We start from the raw sequence: 21810 nt of genomic DNA, 5'->3' as shown, positions 1-21810 counted from the left end.
CAGGACGGTAGGTGGCTGCAACTGTAACCATTTAATTAGTAGTTAGGTGGAATGAAGATCACAAAGAGCTCCTGAAATATTCTCACTGTGTTTAAGTTAAAACAAGCCTTCTGTAAAGTAAGTTCAGGTGTGTATTTACAATAAGACTTTGCTGTTCTTAATGAATCTCTACAGTAAATCAAACAAGTTACACCTACATTGTCTGCTCAGACTTAAATAATTTTCCATGTAAACAGTTTTTGCTGTTTGTGACACTAATGCTTACAGGGAAAATGAAAACTAGCAAAACAGCCTGAGACAACTTGTGCTGTAATATGCAATTCAAGTTACTAATTATTTTATATGAATTCAGACATAACATACACACTTCTCCTAATAGCAGGCTAATATTTTTCAAGTTGCAAAAATGTCAACTTTCCAAAAGAGAAAAAGTAAACCGAAGTATAAATCTACTTAACGTGACTGCATCCTTCTGTAATTTAAAAATACTTTCCATAAAGTTCACATTTAGCTTTATTTTGCATAGTCTTGCTCTTTCAAGAGCAACTACTCCCTGTTCAGTCTAGACCAGTGTGTGAAGAAGCGGAGTATTTTCTACGTCTCTGCTTGGAAAAACAGAGGTTTCATGAAAAGGCAAGTTCATTTCTAACTGTTTGTCCTGGTCAAATGCCAAGAACTACAGAACACTCCTAGGTATGCCCTGGTAACAGCTAGAGTGTGCTTGCCTTACTGAAGACTATGCACTAACTTGCTTTATTTCTCATTCACTTTCTGAAGAAAAAAAATGAGCAATTCATTAATCAACATGTTAATTGAATAAGAAAGACTCTCACCTCCACGATTTCAGTGCTTGAATACCTCGTCAAAATGTGCTCTGCTGGATGTACCACTGAGACTTGTATAAACGTATTCAGCTTCCGATCACGGGTAGCAGCCACTAGACCCTTGCATGCTGGAGACAGTACAAAAGAAAAATAAAATACTCAAATGAAAACTCTGGGAAAACTCTGCCACAAGCACAGGACAAAGCAGACCACGCTAGCTCCAGATCAAATCTCCAGAGACAAGCCGATTTAACAGAGGAAGTACCTTGGAAGTAACTTACAGAAATAGGAAGTCACATGCTGCAGAACTGAACTGAGATTTCGTTTCCACTAAAAATACTCACAGCTTCTGCAAAGCTCCCTGCCAGAGGCTCATCAGCTCCGGTATATGAATGCGCGCGCACATACCCACACACGCACACATTGGGATAGTGGGTAATTTTACATAAGCATTCATTTAATTTGCCTCAAAATCTTTGCAGCCTGAAATGATTATCTCTTTTCTGTCAATTCTCACAGTATATGACCACTTGAAAGACATTCTAAACCAGTTCAATGCTATCAGTCATTAGACTGGTTTACATAGCCTGACACTACATCACCAACTTTTCACTAGAACTAACAGAGAAAAAAAATCTACATACCTAAAAGCAGACAGCAAAAAACCAACTCTTGTTAGTGACTGGCATATACATGAGAAGTGTAATTGTATTCTGGCTATATGACATCATCATTAAAACTCATTTTACTTGGTAAATATGGAGCAATCCCATTCTTGTTTAATAATTCATTCTTAACCTAGACTTATAGTCATGGAGATGGTCAAGTTCACTCAGACTAAAATACCTCAAAGCCTTCTGGAAGAAAACTAGGAGGGGGGAGGGGGGGGGAGGGAGGAGGGTAAAAGCACCAAAGAAGAAAAAAGGAGGGGGAAGAAACAAAAGCACAATTAATTGCTTTGCATACAGGACATGTACTAACAGGGCATTGGCTCAAAAACACAACCCATGCACCTTATATTCCGTAATGAACACACAACAGTGAGTCCTGCAATAAGATTTATCCAGCATTTTCTGTATTGCATAGAACTACTCTGGGATCCTAGAATCCTGGGGGAAGAAAAGAAAAGCCTATGGTTTCAGAGAGGCTAATTGTCAAGAAAGAGCTAGGGATATTTTCTAGCAGTCACTGCCAACCAGGGGCTTCCTCAAGTGCAGCTGACCTTTAACTTTCTAAAGGTGAGGCAGATTATCCTCACAGTAAGCAAACCTGGTCTGATGAGAAGGCAAGAAAAGCTCTGATGCACACAAAAGGCCAACCCTGCTTGGTTTATATTTTTTTTCCCCCCTAAGGGTTTGCACCTGCTGATTGAGCATTACATTAAAAAACAAAAAAACAAAAAAAAAAACTGTCCAAAGGTGTTGTGTTTTTCTCCCCTACTCTTCCATAATGGTTTAAAAGAGAACAAGAAAACAGTGAAATTCAACCTTCATGGAATATCTTGAAGTTTCTGCTTTAGCACAAACTTCCAATGATATCTGTCGAGCCTCAAGCTTACCTTATCATTTGGTGGTAAAAATAGGGTAACAATAAAGGTCTGTGCATGATGGAGTCTTCATGAAGTAGCACCAGACTTGAATAGCAAGTTACCAGTGATTCTTTATCTCTAAGGCTCACCGTACTATTGAAATCACTCTAAATATCAGTAACATCTGACAGGCCCAGCAGAATTATTTCATTATATTTACTAAAAAGCACTTACAGCACAAAAGGTCGGGCAGACACCTGCCAGTTTGAGCTACAGCCTTTCTAAAGCTCATCACAAGACCCTGAAGTAACAGTCTGCCAGCAACCACACCTGGCATAATGAATTGGTACGAAATCATCAGAACTTCAACTTCCACCAACAGCCACTGACACCTCAAATCCTTACACCGCCATCCAACCCTTACATGGCTGGTCCGCTCTGTAATCCTGCTTTTAGAAGGCAGCACGTTAGGATGTGCTGTTTCAAAGGAACAACAAGAGAGCTGATGTTCCCTACCAGAACCTGGAACACTAACACACATTCAGTCAAATTTTTCACAGCCATCACAAAAGAAGGCTAGCAAGCTCACGTTTCAGTGGACCTCCAAAGATGACAGGAATATATAAGAAGATAAACACAGAAAAAGACAAACTTTGTAGGGAAAAAAAAACTACAGAGGCTCTAGCAAGAACAGTACAGCTGAAGTCTTGTAAGAAGTACTAGTGCATGGTGAACAAAGGTAAATCTCTCAATAAATGAAAGCTTGATTTACCTGTGGGGTATCTCAAAAACATGAACCAGATAGGACTAAGTTTCCTATCAGCCTATTCATACAGGCTTTTATGCAATTGAAAAACTTTAAAAGATAGGAAGAAGACTGTACTAAGTGGTCACTATCTTGGCGGTATCTGAGCACAGGAGACCATTCATTTCTATGACTGTAAGGAAACCAGTCAGTAAATCATTTCCTCATAAACAGGCAGCCCAGCAACATGATCTGGAATTTTACTGGATAGAGTTGATATGAAAATAATTCATCTGCATACCTCCAGTCGGAAGGATCAGCACAAAGAACCACAAGTCTCTGGGAGCCCCCAGTGCAGAAAGATGGATGAAATAAAATCAAACACTCATCTACTGTGCTGACAGTTATTTGTGCCTACTGTGACATGGGGCTACTGCTGCTCACAGCCACCCTTCAGTCAGAGAAGATACTCAATAAGGTTGTCACTGGCAGAGAATAGAAGATTTGGAGTGACACAGAATGTGTCAGTTTGGGCGCTCCAGCACATCACTTCCCTTAAAAATGCCCTGAATGACATGTTTAACAAAACGTAAGGGCATCTTTTTAGCTGATAGGAGAAGTTTGTTTTATCTTACTCACATCCTGTCCACTTCCACAGCCCCACTTGGAATTATTACCCCTTAAACTATTTTACAGGCAGCACCTCTGACAATCTTAAGTCTTCCCAGAGAAACAGGCAACACTCTTTGGACAGGTTTAACATTACATGGCTGTGCAAGAAAACACAAGCCGGATGCTCTGAATTTAAATAGATCTGTTGAACATGACCAACAAGTTATTCAAAAGAAACTGATGAAAATACAAACACAAAATGCAGAGCAAGGCTGTTTTCTTAACACAGTGAAAGCAGGTAACCTAATGTTAATATACTTCACACCATAACCTACATTCACGCAGACCATACTTCGGTCACACTACTTCTCAATACCTCACTATGCTTGAAATAATTCTGGAAAAACTCATCAACAAAACTCAGGGAACTGAAGTGACAGCTTGTACTTACATGCCAAAGTTATATGAATCTACTCATTGTGACTGTTGACTCAGTGTGCAAAAGCCTGAGTCATCCATTCCCCTGGTGATCCCATCTCGGCTGAGCCTACCAGCATACAATGAATGTTTAAGGAAGAACTGCATTAGGAATAATTTATGTTTTCGTATCAACAAAGCGCAAGTTAAGATAGCAAGAAGAAACCATTCCTCTCTGTAACAAACAAGGAAAAAGAAGGAAAAAAGGAAAAACATAGCAAAGGAATCACTACGTGTGGAACAAGATGACAGGCTGAATGGAAACAGCATTCTGGAAAATGTTTTCAAATATATGTTTATGTATTGTCCAAAATGTTATGGTCTATGCATAAAACTGTCTTACCATTTCAAACACCTTAAATCATTAAATATTTAAACACTGGTATCATTCAGCACTTATTTCTAAAGAATAAAAGCAAAATGAATATTAATTACTGTTTCATTTTCATTGCTGTAGCTGTTCTATGATTAAGGCTAGGAAATTATTCACAAATCCCAGTAAACAAGTGCTCCTTTGCTACCAGTCATGCCTATACATTGTCACGCACGCTCTGCTACCATGCATACAAGCTGTGCGTGCAGTAAACACAAGCTGGGTAAGAAGATGGTTGCTTCCTGACTTCTGCCCCATGCAGTATTTCCCTGATATCCCTCACACACTGCATGCTGCTGGCCGCATTCTTCATGTTCTCCACCTTTGTGCACAACGCATGCGAAGACAACACAAAGCAATGACTGGTTACTGCTTGGCCAGAACCAAGCCATGCTGCAAGCAGCAGAACCTAGCTTCGTGTTTTTAGTAATAGAGACACGGTAGAGTGGGAATTTTCTGAAAACATTAGTGGTATAGAATAGAGAACAGGGATGAAGTCTAAAAACTATGCACTAAAGGAGAACGGGGACACTAAAGGAGAAGCAGTCTGGAAATTCTTCAGCTACCTTCCCTGAAACTACAATGATTCTGACCAGGTGTTCAACATGGCTCCACGCAGCAAGTCCACTGCAGCCAGAAGAAATGAATCTGGCAGAGACATGTGCAGATGCAGCTTCTCCCAGAACTGAAAAAGCTCCAGCAGCTGGAACAAGCTACGTGGGCAGAGAGAAAGACAGACATCCTCTGCTCAGAGTTGTTTGGGAGAGAAGCCAAGGACTAGACCAAAACTTTGCAATGTTTGTACATGTTGGACAGTAGGGGAAATAACAACACATTGGTGAATGTCTTAACAATCTAGGGATTCACAGGGTCCGTGTGTTAGCCAACACTGTAATTAGTGAGGTAGCTTTTTCTCTAACCAGTGGCAGAAACAACCCCATTTCCCATGACTTCATTCCTTCCCATTTTCCAAACCCAGACACATGCCAAGGGGCTGCCAAGGGAGAGGAATGAACTACTATCCCTGCTTTCTCCACAGCACACTATTTTGTATGCACTTGGAACAGAAGATCAGCAGGATCTGAAGATAAGTGGCATGGGAGAAGCCTGTAAAGCCTGTATCTCACACAGACATATATATGTGAACATCGTGTTCAATTTTTTTTTTTCCATTTCATTGGCACTATAGCCTCATTACTATCCCAAAGCAACTTAGTATATAAATAGTAATGTACAGCCTGTCTTTATAGACAAATTAACTGAGGTGCAGCAATTCCTTAGTGGGCAAAAGGACACATTAACTAAGAGCACTGCACAATCAGACTTGTGTAACGTGTAACACTGAAGTGTACATTTTATTTTCCTCCACCCCAGGGGTGGTATAAGAGGAGAAGGTGCGTAAAGCCGCTGCTCCTGCCTCCACTGAACACACACCGCTAACCAAGCTTGCTGAAACGATACCTCCAGACAGGCACACAAAGGCTTCAGAATAATCCCAGAATAATCCAATTTCTGAATCTACAGGGAAAAATTTGGCCATATTTGATTTAGGATTGTAAAGGCAACCGCAAGAGGGAAAAGAACAGGAGAAATGCATCATATGTACCTCAAAACGTGCCAGAAAGCAACCGAGGCAAGTGTTTGAGGACTGCTATTAACTCAGGATGGTGTTAATGGCCACCTCACCAGCTAGTGTCCCACAGTTAGTTGTTTTGGTTTGTTTGTTTGTTTTAAATCATAAATACTACTAACTGGATATCCTGTTCATGTGTCAGCAACATTGCTTCAGTTTACTGGTGGGTAAGAACACCTCTACCTAGGAAGTAGAAAGGACAGATGCCCACACTACAAAGTTGTTACTCCCACAGCAATTTGCCATGTGGACTCCCAGTGAAATTCACAGCATAACCCTGAGTATTAAGAAAGGAGTGTCTATAGAAATGAAGACGGCATTTGGATCATGCATCCAAGTAAAGCTCCATTGATTTTTACTTTAAAAAAAAAAAAAAAGTTTTAAGATCACATTTCCTGTCTCTGGGAATGAGAGCCTTGTATGAAAACAGAACACCTATCTGTTCTCTGCAATGTACAGCTGGTTCCTGAAGTAACCTAGCTGCATCACAAGGAAATGCACATACATAATACAGTTATGTATCCTCAGGGATGCTTGTAATTAACAGTGGGAAGACAATTTCTACCAACAGTCCAACAAAAAAAGATGATGAGAAAGTTGTATTAGACGAAACAAAGATACCTATGGAATTTCTACAAATACAGGTTTTAAGAAAATCAAAACAATATTAGCAATACTGACTATAAGTAATATTTCACTATGCTATGTAGAAAAATATCAATCACTTCCCACCTTATTTGCAGCTTATTGAATAAAATTATTCAGGAATCATTGAAATAAGATAGAAACAAGGGCTGCTGGGAGAAAGCACTGTATGCTGATGGGAGATGTGATCATGCCCAGGAGTCAAGATGCAAGCTGTACTCAAACCATTTGCATAGAAAATGATAAGACTGATTGGAATTATCACTGAATATCTCAAGTGTTGAATTTCAGGACAAGTTCTGCCCACTCTGGGTTTTGCAGTACTAGAGAAATGTCAGTTTGTATTTTGTGTTTTACTCTAAGTTTCATGGTAGAATAGAGCATCAAGTATGGAACTTATAAACTGTATCCTACTTTCTCCAAAAAGCTAAAATAAATGCCAAGGCTTAGACCATAACTTCGCACGGATGATACCAGCAGCAATAACAGTCATTTCCTGAGCGTGGGTTTCAATTCTTCTGACGTGTTAGAGCAGGCCTTTTTCATACTGCTTCCTTACCATTCAGCCTAGACAACTCCAGTTATTTATAGAGCATAATTATGATAGATGCAAGAAACTCAGGAAACTGGCTGACTGGATCAACGCACAGCTCACAGGCGTTATATTGTCACTGAAGAAGGGAGTGCGTGATTACTTGTGTTAACCACCCATTGTGTGCTACTTACGTTTAGGTTGTGCAGTTACTCCGTTACTAACTTGTTAGATGATCTGCTCCAACACATTCATTGCTAGCAATCACACACCTCCTCACTTCAGCTACCTTTGTGTTCTAGACTCATCTACAAACTGGCAAGGTCACGGAAGTCATTTTCTAGCTTTGCTCAGACCAGCTGGTTTCTTAAGTCATGAAGCAGAGAACAAACTGCTCTAGATTTATATTTTTCTTTTATCACCTTTACCTTTGGAAACTCTAGAGTACCTTTTTCATACAGTGCCATATTCAGTTATAAAAGCATAAATGTTTCAAAAAATATTACATTTCCTTATTAAGCACACTGTGCATATAACAGTGCAGTTCTCAAATGCTGTAGTAGTCTACAGCCAACAAAGCAGAGCTTTTGCTCATATTTTAGGCTTTTAGTTAACATCTATACCTTCTATCCAAAGCTATTCTGACTGTGGCACTGCCTGTTAACAGTGTTTTTGCTCTGCCCTGAAGGGGACTTCAGTTCTCTGGTGATAGTAATGAAGAAAGTGAAAAAAATGCCTCAAGACAAAAAAAAAAATGTTATGCATAACTACATTCCAAAGTATATTTCATATCAGAATCTGTTTTGATAAGAATACGCTGCTATTCTAAGGCTGAAATTTATTTTGGCATTGTTGGCATTTTAGAATGCCACAGAAATGTTTAAATGTCTGGGAAACAGAGTTAAATACCACTTCCCCTTTCACCTTTTCCCAATATTGTCATATCAAGTATCTAATTAAGTTTTAAAAAAAATAAACTTGCTGTAATTCCAGATTTCCCACAATCCTAAAAATAATAATTACAAGTTTAAGCACCAGCTGAAGCATTAGAAGAACAGCAAATAATAGACTTCCTTTTTTCTTTTAACTATGAATTTCTTTATACTGTAAGCTCACAGCAAGTGTCTGTAACCTGCAACAACTTCTCCCAGATTTTATAAATAAAATAGATTCTGCTCATTCTTAACTTTCTCCATCTTTGCAGAAATTTATAAATTCACAAAAAATATATCAGCAACACTACCAGAATACGAAAGAAACAAAGAGCCAAATATCCTTCACAGGAAGTTTTCAGTCAGCCCCATCTCTTTTTATTACAGCAGCATACATGGCTTACTTTAACATAAGCACTAATACAATGCTATACCAGTTGTCAAATGAAACTTGTGGTTTTGATCCTCAGTGCATGGTATTACTGTACAATGCTGTAGAGAGAATCTTTTCCCCTATTATGTAAAGAAAATGCAGCTGTTCTTTATCCTTACTCTAAATCCATGTCTTCACGTGCATCCTTATGATGTATGTTCAAGGCTTGGTAAATAAAGAAGCTTCCCTTCCAAAATAAAGCACTGCAATCAAGCAACACAGAGTCCAGCAACTATGGCAGACAACAAGCTTCAGAAAGTACTTGGAAAACAACATGATGTCTTTTAGTGAGCTTCTTCACTACAGTACAGTACACAACTGCTCGAAGGAGCTTTAATTAAATGAGAGACACACGATTGTAAATAGAAATCAAGCTACAGGAAACCAGACCTCAACAGGGACTGATCCACCCTGCTTCCTAAGGACATTGTACAGCCTGTGCAAGACTTTCGGATCCCACAACTATACTGTTATGATCACCCAAGGTAGATGATGTTGACATTGACTTGAGTACCCCTAAGTAATACTGTATTTTTAGCGGCTACCATAAAGGATGCCTCTTTCGCATAAACTTTCCTGAAGCCAGCTCTCTCGTGAATTATCTGGTAACCAACCACGCAGCCATAGCCCTTCAGCCCACAAGAAACTGTGAGTGAATATCATATTCATTCCTTCTTCAAATAATCATGTTACATAATAAATGTATGAAGAAATATTAGTTAAGGGTTTAAAAAAATCTTAATTTGTCTCTATAGAGTTATCTCCCATGGATCTGAGATTTTAATCCAGAATGAAGAAGGTGTTGCTGCTCTTCACGACACTGGGAGCACACTCATCTCAAAGTTGAGTAGACTGCTAGCCCATTTTAGTTTTGAAAACAATTCATTCACAGTCTCTACAGCCAGCAATCTCCACCTTACCAGCCATTAAGAATTCTAGTATTCAAACAACGTTAAGACCAAGTTCTTCTGAGTTCATCATCGTATGTGAAGAACCACACTTAAAACATGGCTAATCACAAAACTTTAAGTGTCCATAACAGTACTAGAAACTTTAATATCAGAAGATGTGAGCAAAACCATAAAGAATTTTTTTTTATTTTTTTTTATTTTTTTTTTTTTATTATTTTTTTTTTTTAAGTATTTTGTTTGTTTTGAACCCAGTCCTACGAAGCACCTCAGATAGCCTGGTGTGCTTGTAACAGCCACAGCAGCCATGCTGCATCCAGCATCACGTGGGATTTTGCAGCGCTTCGAATATAGTTCCCATTCTACCATGGCCCACAGGGGAACTTGATTTTCAAGTCAAATCTCACTGTAGGACATGCATTTCAAAACTTCCAAAAATAAGTACATCTATAACTAATGTGTTCAAAAGGGGAGGATGACTTCAGTCTTCAATTAATTAGATGTTTTTCTTTTTATAGAACTTCTGTTCCCACATATAAGGATTAAAAAAAAAGTCCACTGGGAGATGTTTTATAACATGAAAGTATTATTGCAATTATTTCTATAGGCATATTTAGAGATGTATTTAACAACTGCTATTTGAAAGACAAATGTTCAGTTAACACAGTGCAGTACCATTAAGGACCATAGAAGAGCTATCATGCTTTGAGTAATTTTAAAAGGTTCTGTTAATAATTATTGGCCTAGCAAAACCCAGTCGTTTCATGGCTGTTTAGTTATTACCATTCTGCACAACAAGAGGCACGAACTGCACAACTACTGTAATTTGGAAATGATTTCCTTGCTATTTGTCTCCTTAATTATCTAAACCCTTTTGGAATTATAAGGTGACTATCTTCAAACAGAAAGACACACGAGGAAAGAGATAGGAGGCAATCTCCAGAGAACTCTTCGCTAAGTGTTTTGCAGACTGGGCTAAAGATTAGAAAACACCAACCGCAAAAAGCGACAGCAAGAAGTCAAGAGAAAACTCACAAAAAGCCAGACGGCCACAAGTGGGTTTTCAACAGAGTACTCTAAGCTTTCACACACCTGCTGCCTAACTCCACAGACATTCAAAGTCTCCAGATATTTAAGCTTTTGACTGCAAGAGGTCCCTACGTGCCTGCGGGTCAACTTCTGGGCATGTCCCAGATGCATTCACAGTGCTGAGCAGCTCTGAGCCCATCTCAGGCCCTGTCAGAATTTGTGAACCCCACACCTATCTTGACAGTCTCAGGCTGGCAGGTAGTGGCAGGGCACAGCTGCTAGTCCATGCTCCACAAAAACATCACCGCTGATTTCTTTCACAACACACCCAGCAGGAAGGCTGAAGGAGAAATGGTGCCAATGTCCCCTTTTAATTGAGTGAAAGCACTGGACCAGAAAGAAGTCAGATGCAGGTCAGATCCAGGTCTATCATTCTGCATACCTCTACTTTAGCAGCTATAAACCACAGAAATTCATCAATTATCACTCAAGAGAAAGCGCAATGAAGTAGACCTTCAAATCTTCCTCTTGAAGGCATCCTACCTTGATTAGAAAAACAAACAAACAAGCAAAAAAAAAAAAAAAAAGAAAGAAAGGAAGAGTTACTGCCATTAAATTGTCACTCAGTTCGGGTCCAGGACACAGCCACTGTCCTCTGAAGAGACTCCAGAACTCAGGCCCATCCCACCCTGGAAGGGGCATTGATCATTAAGGAGTCATCCTCAGCTTATTTCTCTTTCACTCAAACTCATCCTCAACTCTTTTAGGAGTGGAAAAAGGGGGAAGAGTTTCAGTTGAAAGTAAAAAGCATCCATTTGAATTTTACTCCTGGACAACACCGCTGTAAATACATCCAGTAAACATTTTTTGCTCTGTTTGCATTTTAGAAGCATTCCCGCTAGTACGTCTCCCATGTGAAAACATACAGGGGAAAGAAAATCTTCACATGCAAATACACAAAAAAACACATTAGAATGAGCACTTATCAGCTAGTATCCCAAGCCATAACCAAAGGACTTTAATTTCCCATTGCTGAACTATCTGTGGTTCCAACTTGCTCCTTGCCCAAGAAGCAAAGCAATTCGTGCTGGTATCATACCCTTACCTGAAGTACACTAAATGTACCATAAAATCACAATCACAGCATCATCCAGGTTGGAAGAGACCTCTGAGATCACCAAGTCCAACCTCTGACCTAACACTAACAAGTCCTCCACTAAACCATATCCCTAAGCTCTACATCTTAACGTCTTTTAAAGACCTCCAGGGATGGTGACTCACCCACTTCCCTGGGCAGTCTGTTCCAATGCCTCACAACCCTTTCAGTGATGTTCTTCCTAATATCCAACCTAAACCTCCCCGGTGCAACTTTAGCACATTCACCCTAACAAAAAGAGAGTTAAGAGTTAAAACTTAAAACTGCTCGAGTTCAGATGGATTACAATTTTTAAAGCTTAATTTCAACATAATTATAAGAGATGGTTAGAGATACTGAAGTATTTCTAGATCAAGGCAACAGACACCTTAGTATCACCGTATGGTACAGAACATTGTGAGAGTCAATTGAAAACCAGTCAACTAACAGAAAGCTCTAAAAGGCATCCCAAATCCTATTGCCACCTTACATGACAAACGTCTATCACAGAGACGCCAGAAACATTTTGGTTAGAAAGGACCTCTTGAGCTCCAGTCCAACACCTGTGTCTACGCAGGGTGAGCTACAGCAGGTTACCCAGGACCACAGTCAGTCAGGTTTTGACCATCTTCAAGGATGGAGACTCAAAAACCTCTCTACGCATTTTATGTTGTGTTTGGTCAACCTCACAGTAAACAAAAAGTGTTTTTGTTTTGCTTGGTTGGTTTTAATTCTGATTATGATTTTTTTTTAAATTTGCATCCGTTGTCTCTTGTTCTTCACCGGGCAGAAGAATGTGGCTCCCTCATCTCCACTGTCTCCCTCTAGCTATTTATACACCTTGATAAGATCCTCGAGACCTCTCTTATTCAGGTTGAAAAGTCCCAGCTCATAGGACACGATGCTCCAGCTCTCTTAGTCATGAATGTTATTTCTTGCTTCCTAAATTATTCCAATAATTCTGTCCAATTATTCAAAAACATAGTATTTCTTGTAACTACCCAGCAGAACTCCCAGAACCATAAGAGACATAGGACATCAGCAGAAAAAGCTAACATTGCAGCCACCGAAGCATAAAGAAAAAAGCAATAAAAACGTCTCTTAAGCAATCGTCACTGTATATACAATTTCTTTTTTAAGTAGGACTACAGCTCAAAATTTTACAGCTACCAGATCTTGTAGTTTGATGCAAAAAAGCCCTTCTATCAGTAAAAAAAAAAAAAAAGTGTAGTTTTAAAGGATTTATAAAATATCTAGATTATTCTTAGTAATGCAAACTACAGAGTACACTAACATTTGTTGCTGAAAATATTCTGCAAGCACTCTATGCCTTCTAAGCTTCTCTGACAACAGCAGCATAGATCAAAAAAAAAAAAAAAAAAAGTCCTGAACAGTTAAAATGTCAGCTTCCTAGGAGGTTGAGAAATGTTTGAAGGAGACAACAGTGCCAGGACTGCCATCCAAATCTCTGTTGTGGGTAAGCAAGTTGTACAGAGCTTTCTGTACGAACAAAGAACACCTCATCTTGCGTTGGCTCATTGCTCTCTGCGTATAAATGTCTGCAGAAGAAATTATTCTCAGTAAGAAACTAAATAGCCCTCTGCATTCAGATGTGTTTCCTGCAACTACAAACCAACCAGTTCTGGACCTACCCCTTGTTATGTGCCAGAGAGGGCACATCACCATCAGGTCATTTAAGTGCTGTACCTCACAGACAGGCTGGTCATACCATGGGAGAGTGGGCAGACTGCCAGCCTCAGCTGGGAAGATGCTGCCCAGGAATGTTGTTTCCACAGCAGGGAACTGCTAGGTAAGCTGTCATCGTTCCCTGCCCAGCTCAGTTGCCCGACCACATACAACTCTTCCACTCACTCTACTCCATCAGTCTGGCACCCTAAAGGTGTAACAGACCCCGTGCATGCACACCCACACCCCTCCCAAATCAAGGCTCAGTGCACAAGATCTCAGTGGCCCATGTGGAAGTCATGCTACAAAGTCTGAAGAATCACTTGAGAGAACGGGGTTCAAAAACTTGAAAGAGGGCATAAATTGGCAAGACAAACAGGAGAAAGTACACACAGTAGGTGATGTATTTTGGGAGAAAAGCAGGAAGAGAAAAATATTAAGGAAAAAAGAACAGCATATGCCAAAAATAACTTCCCTTTAGCTTAATGATCTTTAATCGTACATTGTAATGAAGTAGTTTAAAAATACCCTGGAAACACAAGTTTTCAGTTACATTGGAATAATTTAAAAGTTTATGTCACATTCACTAGAACACCTAATACTTCAGAAATCAAGCATTAAGCCTGTAAAAATACGAAGAGACAAATTAAGGTACCTACTGAGCTTTTTTTTTTTTTTTTAAAAATACCTAAGTGACAAATTAATAAGACCAATTTTGACTGAATCACATCAAATGTCTACCTATATCAATAAATTCTCAAAAAACTAACTCTTTTCCTAAGTATTCTTCCATGAGCTTCACTATTTATCATAAAGGTTTCTGATTCTTTGAGTATTTTAAGCTCAGAAGCTACAAGCAGGTCAGGCAGAGCAACATGAGTACCCACACAAGGTTAAGAAGTGGTTAACCCACAGATTAACCCATGTACCATTTTCAATATCAAGAAGCAACATTTTACTGAGAAACCTCACAGTTTTATTTAAGATCTGAAAAAGAAAGGTCCTTCATACTCTTATCCTCCTCATTCCGTGGCTATGTAAGTTCAACAATTTTCTACCTCTGGCACAATTTCAGAATTTGTACACTTCTGACAGAATTTAATCCTATTATCTATTGCATCACTTGAGCACTCTGTTGATAAAACCCTGTCTCTCAGAACAGTTAAAATCCATAAAAACCTTTCAAGTGTTAAATAGCTTTTCAAATTCAGGTATCTACAAACTCCTCTCTAAACAGATTAGCCATAGCTATTCAAAATTTATCTCTAGATACATTTATATCACAACATGTGAGAGTCACTGTGGTATAATCTTTATTCTATTAGATTTAAAAGCAAATGTTTCTCTTAGTCACAACCCTGATTGGTACACGTTCATATTTACATGATTGTCATCTACTTTTGCCTGATAGCCCAAGGAAAAAAAAAGTATGAAAAGCAAAAGCTTCCAGAAACAGGAGATATTCAAATATCACAGAACAAAACTACCTGAATACTGTTTGCACATGGATTTACTTACATTAATACCCCAAAACATCCTCACACTATTTATGACTCGTATTCGGATGTTAGTAGTTGCTCTACTCCACCACACCAAGTGCACTGAATCAGTATGATCTATCTGGCATTAGTGGCTCATCGTGTGCTCTGACCTACTGCAGAGCAAGTATACATCCCCATACTTAAGCCCACCATGGTGAGTAACTGCCACACAGCAAGAAGTAATATACAATTTAACCTCTCTAACCTGCAGAAATTGAATTTACAGAAGCCACAAATGCTTAGCGAGTATCATTAAGTAGCAGTAGATATCAACAAGTTGGAAGCATATCCATGACCACTTCGATACAGAATTACTCATTAACACAAACTAAGTAGACAGAGTTAGCAAAAATGACTAATGCTATACTAAACATGAGTTGTCAGCCAGGAAACATATCCATATATGGAATAGATATCTTCAATTATATTCTACACAGAAATATATATATTCTCCCTATGCAGTATATAAAATATATATTTATTTCTACATAAAAATACCTATATTGTAAGGGAGAACTTTTCGGATTCTCTCAACATACGATGAACAGGCAGACCCGTAGCTGAACAGCTTCCCAAGTTTCACTACTGAAAATTTCAGAGTTCCTGCATAATCAGCAATATAATTGAGATTAATCTTTAAGGACTGTGACAGCACTCTGTTCTCTGGCTGCAATGCGAATTAAGACAATCCCCACCCCAAAGAGCTAAAAGGCTAGATTTCTGAAATTACAGCAGTGCCTAAAGATACAGATTTGAAAAATGAGCCTCATTCTCCAGAACTGGAAAGCAGCATTATCTGGAAAAACGGAATAAGGATATGAGTTTTGGAATGGAGTATGACTTGCAGTTTCATGGTATGTTTTTTAAATTATTATTATTTGGTTGATGTTTTTTCCCCTCTTCATTTTTTTATTTTTTTTTTTTTAAATTTCCAGCATAGACAACATATTCTTGAAAGATGCTTTCATGTAGTGAACACTGTACATTAGCAAACCACATTGGTACAATACATTATGTGGGGGTGGGAGGGAAGGGTGGCAGAATATAATGAATTAACTAATACGGCAGAGAAATGGAGAATGCAGGTTGGCACTGCCAAGTGGAATGGGACAACCTTCTACTGGAATGAGACTGAATATGTTCATAACAGATGAGTCAGACAAGACTAAAAGGTGGCAGTGTTTTAAAGGGAAAACATTAATACTTCTTTTTTCTTTTAATATTTCAACAGTGACATTATGATCACCTCATTACATCAAAACTGTCTAAAATTACCAAGTCATACTGGTAAGATCCAGCCAGTGGAACCTGGTGGAAACACCATTGATAAAGATATCACACTTTCTTGGACAGGGTTGGAAGCATGTAAAATTCAGGAGTGCTGCTGTACTTTTAAAGAGGCTTAAAACGACCAAGGAGCAGAGCTTCCGAAAACTGCCTATAAAAATAATAGTTCTTGGGGAAGGGCTATGACAACCCCAAAAGCTTTGTCAGAAGCTAACCAAGTACTGTGGGAGGACAGGTGGATAAAGAGGTTGTGGTATCTTGGCAAATTCATCCTCAAATCAGTTTTCAGCAATGCTCATGTAATGCCTGCATATCATATAGAAAGCTTATGAGCTCCACAGAACGCAAGAAAACACTAAGGATTTTACCCTCCTCCCTAAGTGACTGAACATCACTTAGCTCTAGGTGACGCTGCTTATTTATTTGATCGATGCACATCATTCTGCTCTATCACCAAATACTGCTGAAAAGGAGAGGACAGCATGACATGAAAGGTGAAGGGTGTTCACAGGTTTGGAACTTGTCTGATTGCACTACTTGCCTCAACAGCACACAAGTCTCTTATCTCAAGTTCACCTGTGTAAGGTGGGGAAAAAACCTCTGAAGAGTTATTCTGAAACCATGGCAAGTCCTAGTGTCAAAACCATTCAAAACATGCCCATTATACTAGGCCTGAAATTGGTACCTCTTTGGAAAAGGGTCTTTTGTGTCCAAGTTCATCGTAGCAATTAGTACTTGCTAAGAATAAAATGCAATTTCAGCACCTTATGCTGTAGTGCAAAAGCCCCAAAACAGCCTGAAGCCCAAACACACAGTTCCCAGAGGAGAAGAGAGGATTCCTTCCAATCATATGAAACCTTTGCTATTTACTTGTTCTGTGCATATTAACTCATCTTCATCTGTTTTGTCACTGGGATTAATCAGAATCCCAATACAGAGTTTTGTATCAGTAAAACTAGGAAAACACACCTGAGTATGTCATTGGGTAGAAAGAAATTGTATAGGATCAGACCAAATTCATAATAAATTTCAACTTTTAACCAAAAAAAATCAAGTTTTAAGACAGCAAAAGCATAAACCTGCTCTTCATGTGACAATTAAACTAATTTGATTCACATGGCCTTTAAAAAAATAGGGGAATAAAAGCCTAGATCATGCAGTGACACTTAGATTCATAGAAAAAAAGATCACTTCTCTTTTATACATGCTCTCAGAATGTGATGATGATTTTCTTTTTCATTTGACTAATAAGAAACTATTAGTCGCTGAACTGAAAAACTGAAAGCTGAGTTAGATGGGAAATTCTGCTAGAATCAGGAGCCTGATTCCAAGTTTATGGTGTTGATGAAACTAGTATTTTTGCTCATTATTCTTCTAGGAACAGCTGCTGCCAAAAAACCTCCAGATTATGTTTCAGAATTGGAAAAAAAACGTTTGGTCATGGTCTTTGAGCAGCATTGATGTACCATTTAGGTTCAGTATTCAGAGTTAAATCTGCTTCAAGACCTTTTCCAAGAGATGCCATCACAATACTACCTTGGGAAAATGAAAAAGACAGTTAAGAATTTAAGAAAAAAAAAAGTTACCTGTGTTTAGAGGTAGACAGCTCCTGTATCAACACACCACTTGGTAAAATGGAAATATAAATGCCCTAGAAAATTTATGTTTTTATCCTTTCATCTCCTCGGTTATGTTTTCTATGAATTGTGTGCTATTTAATGAGTTTTTGAAAAAGGACATAACTGAGACTTACATTATTCTATCCTTTGAAAAGTACACAGAGGTTACACAACAACAGGACAGTCCATCAAGTTTCACTGCCCTAACATACCTCCCAAGAAAGGGAAAGCTTTTGCAAATGCTCGACAGGTGCTCTCATTAAAATGAGTACCTGACTATGACTACAACATATGCAGAGATATGACTTCCTAGGCAGCTATCTAGACAATTATACTACACCCACAACGGTAATATCCTCAGCTGTCTCCACACCTCTAACCAATTAGGGAAATTCAAGAATACTGAAATGAGTCCAGAGAAATTCTACTGGACATTAAAACGGTAATGACCTTTCCATTTAGATTTTATTTTCTCCAATGTATTTCTCCATATTAATGGCACATTCATTACTGAGCTCAGCTCTGAGCACTTCTACTACCAACTGAGCCTTCTGCCCTACTCCCTCCTTTTTCTTGAGTTTTCCTGTGCTGCTTTATCAGTTCATCATGAAGTAAATGCAAATACCTTTAGAGATGCAAGCTCTTAGAAACTTCACAAGTGCTCACCTGTATGCATAATGTAATTTATATCCTATAACCATTACCTAATATTTCAGCTAAGTAAGCTCATACTACAAAGTAGCTACACTGAAATCAGCGTTAAGTCAGGAACCTACACCATGTGTAGTTAGATCCAGGACACAGAGACTTGGAAATTTTGAAAAACAAAACAGTAACTGGCAACCAAAACCAGTTAAGTCCATAACAAACACCTGTAGAAAGAGCTAACTGTGCAGTAACCTTGCATTAGACAGTATGCAAGCATTAATGAAAAGTCATATTCTGTCTTAATTACTGGTGAGCTCCATTTCTGAAAGTTACTTATTGATCAACTATTCACCAGTGACAGAAAAAATATAAGTTATGTGGCAATACCTGAAAGATACTTTTAAAGTTAAAGGCATGTCCATATGAGCTGACATAAGCAAATGTTTATTTGCATACATATTTTTTGACATGGAGTCTAATTTCTACTTAGCTAATCAAATATTGTTCATATGTCTGCGACTAAAATTAAAGATATAAACCATTATTTCAGGAATGGAGACCAGTTTTATATGTTATTAGCTGTTAGCTTTGTTTTCCGAAACATAAACGCTTAAGACCAGTTAAATCGTTTTTACAAGTCTCTACAGAGCCCTAAGATGTGGTTACTTTAGGTACACCTTGTAGTAGTTGGCTTGCTTGCAGCAAATCTCTATGTATCACCCTTCCTTACCATGCTTTTTTGGTTTACTGGACAACAAGGCCTTGGAAGTCCTTTGTTAGCGAGTGCTAAGTTTCTCATTTATTTACTGATTCCTAAAACTATAGCTACCCGCACTGCTGTAATATGGATATTGAACAAAATTACCTTAACAGTCTAATTTTATAGAATTCAAGCCTCCAAAAGATAGAGCAGCCAAACAACGCTCTTGGCCTGCCACCAGCCAAGAGGCAGATATTTGGCACAGCTGATACCGCAAGGCAGTGCATCTTTCCCAGCCAAATTCTTCCTTTCACATCCACAAGCCAAAAGCAGCTGCTGCATTCATGTCCATTTCTACAGCACAGTGGTGGTGAGTGGGGTGGCGGCAGGTAGGAGATACTGCCAGGGTTATATTGACCTTACAGTAATAAGGATAACAGCTTATGACACATTGAAGTCTTCTATGGACCACTCAGTCACTTCACATGGATTTCCATGATGTACATTAATGTTTAGTATTATTTTAAAATAAGACACTAAGGGTCAGCCTTGCTGCCAAATATCCCTGACTTATAAGCACTGACCAGGAATACCAGTGAAAAACACGAGGTTTATATTTCTACTTGTTGCCTGAGCCGCAGAAGCAGACTTCAGTGTATAATACAACTCCATGACTTGATCAACAATGATGCAGAATAAACCAGAAATTAAATTCCTACTAAAAATAAATAAATAAAATGCAAAAGACACCATGGATGAATATAGCTCCATCGAGCATGAGCGTGAAAACATTGAAAACAGTTACACACTTTTTTTTTTTTTTTAACACTTATTCCAGCCAGGGCACATTTGGCACAGTAAAAATGTTTCCTGAAGTACAGCTTATCTAATTGCCACTGTCTGTGGCACCTTCCTCCCTTTTCCAATCCCACACCAGGGTCATTCTGGGAGTTTGTTATGGCTGGAACATTGCAATTTTACTAGCCATGCCTAAATACTCCAGTCATATCATCTACAAAAATGCTTATAGAAAGAAACAGGAAAGTTACCTTTCTAATAGAAAGGTAAGAATAGTTTTTTATCATCATTATAGCATGGTAATTTCCTGAGAGAACTAGGCCTTTCTTCTGTGCCAACTTTTATAAGTTTCAGAAGTAGACCCTACAGAAGAAAAAAACACTATTTCACAACATTTTTTACAGCTGTAACCATCTAGTTTAAAAAAATAATAATAATAAAAAAATCATACAGGTGAAACTACCCTGGTATAGTTACGAGAATCTAGACATTACTGCATCCAATAGAACTGCATCTGCCCAAAAGGGCACAGCTTAGGATATCTGCTTTTAAATCAGTGTTGTTACTGCCACACAAAAGCCAAGCATAACCCAGTTCAAAGGCCAAGGCCACAAAGGACAAGTGACAGGATGAACAAGGTGAGAGCCTGCATTCACACCAATGATGCCATTGTGTTTGCTGTACTGAGAGGGTTGCAGAAGGAGACCTTGTTGGTAAAGTTCTCCAAACAGTGGAGTTCAATGGATTTTACTTGCACTCTTATTCTTTTGCTCTCTTGCACACACACGGTGATACAGGGGAGGAAGACCAATCTGGTATGGTAAATAAACAGGAAGGAAAAAAAGAGGAAAAAAAAGAAAGGCTAAAGTCGTGATTTCCACAACTAGAATATCCACTGCTACAACAGATCTCTCTTGCCCCCTTACAGTTGGGTGGGACACATTTAATGGAAGTGATAGCATGATAGTAGTAGAAACTGTCCCCTCTCTCCCCCCTGAAGATTTTTATATAAGAGATTTTTCCAATTCTTGTAGAATCTTTGCAATAGAAATTTTCCAAGTGTTTCTATCAGAGGAAATATAACAGATACTGAACAGCTTTAAAAGTTTCTCATTGTACAACTATAAAACAAGATGCACATTAACAGATTATAGGAATGCAAAAATAAGAAATTTGCCAAGTATATTTATATATTTCAGAAAATATGAAGCATATAGGATGAGATATTTCAGAAGATCTGTTATTTCAAATTGTGATTTTACTGTTTATAGGAAGAGACAATAAGCAAGAAGCCTAGCTATTAGTCTGATTTCTGATAAGGAATTATTGCATTTAATTTTTCAACAGCAAAAGATCTATCTTCATATATGGAGATATCTTCAAATATGAAGATAAAAAGATTTATCTTCACATTTGGCAAGTTTGAAATTTCAAGTTTTTGCTCTAAAAGAGCAATAACAAAGTTAATAATTCACTTCTCTAAATGGTACACTCTTCAGGAAGCAAATACTGTGCACCTTCACGTCACACTACAACTACATAATTATTCTACGAGATTTCTTGATTTATTCAGCCATCTTTATCATGCTGTATACCCCTGTATAGAGAGGGTGGCTGGAGCTGACGGAATACCTCCTGAAATTAAGTTATTTTACTAACTCAAAGTATAAAAAGGGAAAATTAGGCAAACATTTATATCCATTCCTGTCTCTAAAAAGATCAAGG

At 38.4% G+C, this 21810-nt stretch overlaps 1 protein-coding gene across 19 annotated transcripts in view; it reads right to left on the bottom strand.

Moving 5' to 3' along the window:
• INPP4B (inositol polyphosphate-4-phosphatase type II B) overlaps window positions 1-21810 on the bottom strand; it is a 359615-nt gene that overhangs the window by 219253 nt on the left and 118552 nt on the right. For 17 of the 19 annotated variants that reach the window (XR_011808668.1, XM_072036748.1, XM_072036745.1 and 14 more), the window contains one exon: window positions 834-952. Coding sequence is in view for 16 of the 19 variants with exons in the window: in XM_072036748.1 (XP_071892849.1) it covers window positions 834-952 (119 nt within the window). In the remaining 3 variants the exon portion in view is untranslated. Of the gene's footprint in view, window positions 1-833; window positions 953-1105; window positions 1227-21810 lie in introns of those variants that run through there. The other 2 variants (XM_038178916.2, XM_072036760.1) reach the window with 2 other exon arrangements.

Source organism: Anas platyrhynchos, chromosome 4 (genome assembly GCF_047663525.1).
Source record: "Anas platyrhynchos isolate ZD024472 breed Pekin duck chromosome 4, IASCAAS_PekinDuck_T2T, whole genome shotgun sequence".
NCBI lineage: Eukaryota > Metazoa > Chordata > Aves > Anseriformes > Anatidae > Anas > Anas platyrhynchos.
The sequence above is the reverse complement of the archived record's forward strand: the minus strand, read 5'-3'. Positions and strand labels throughout refer to the sequence as shown.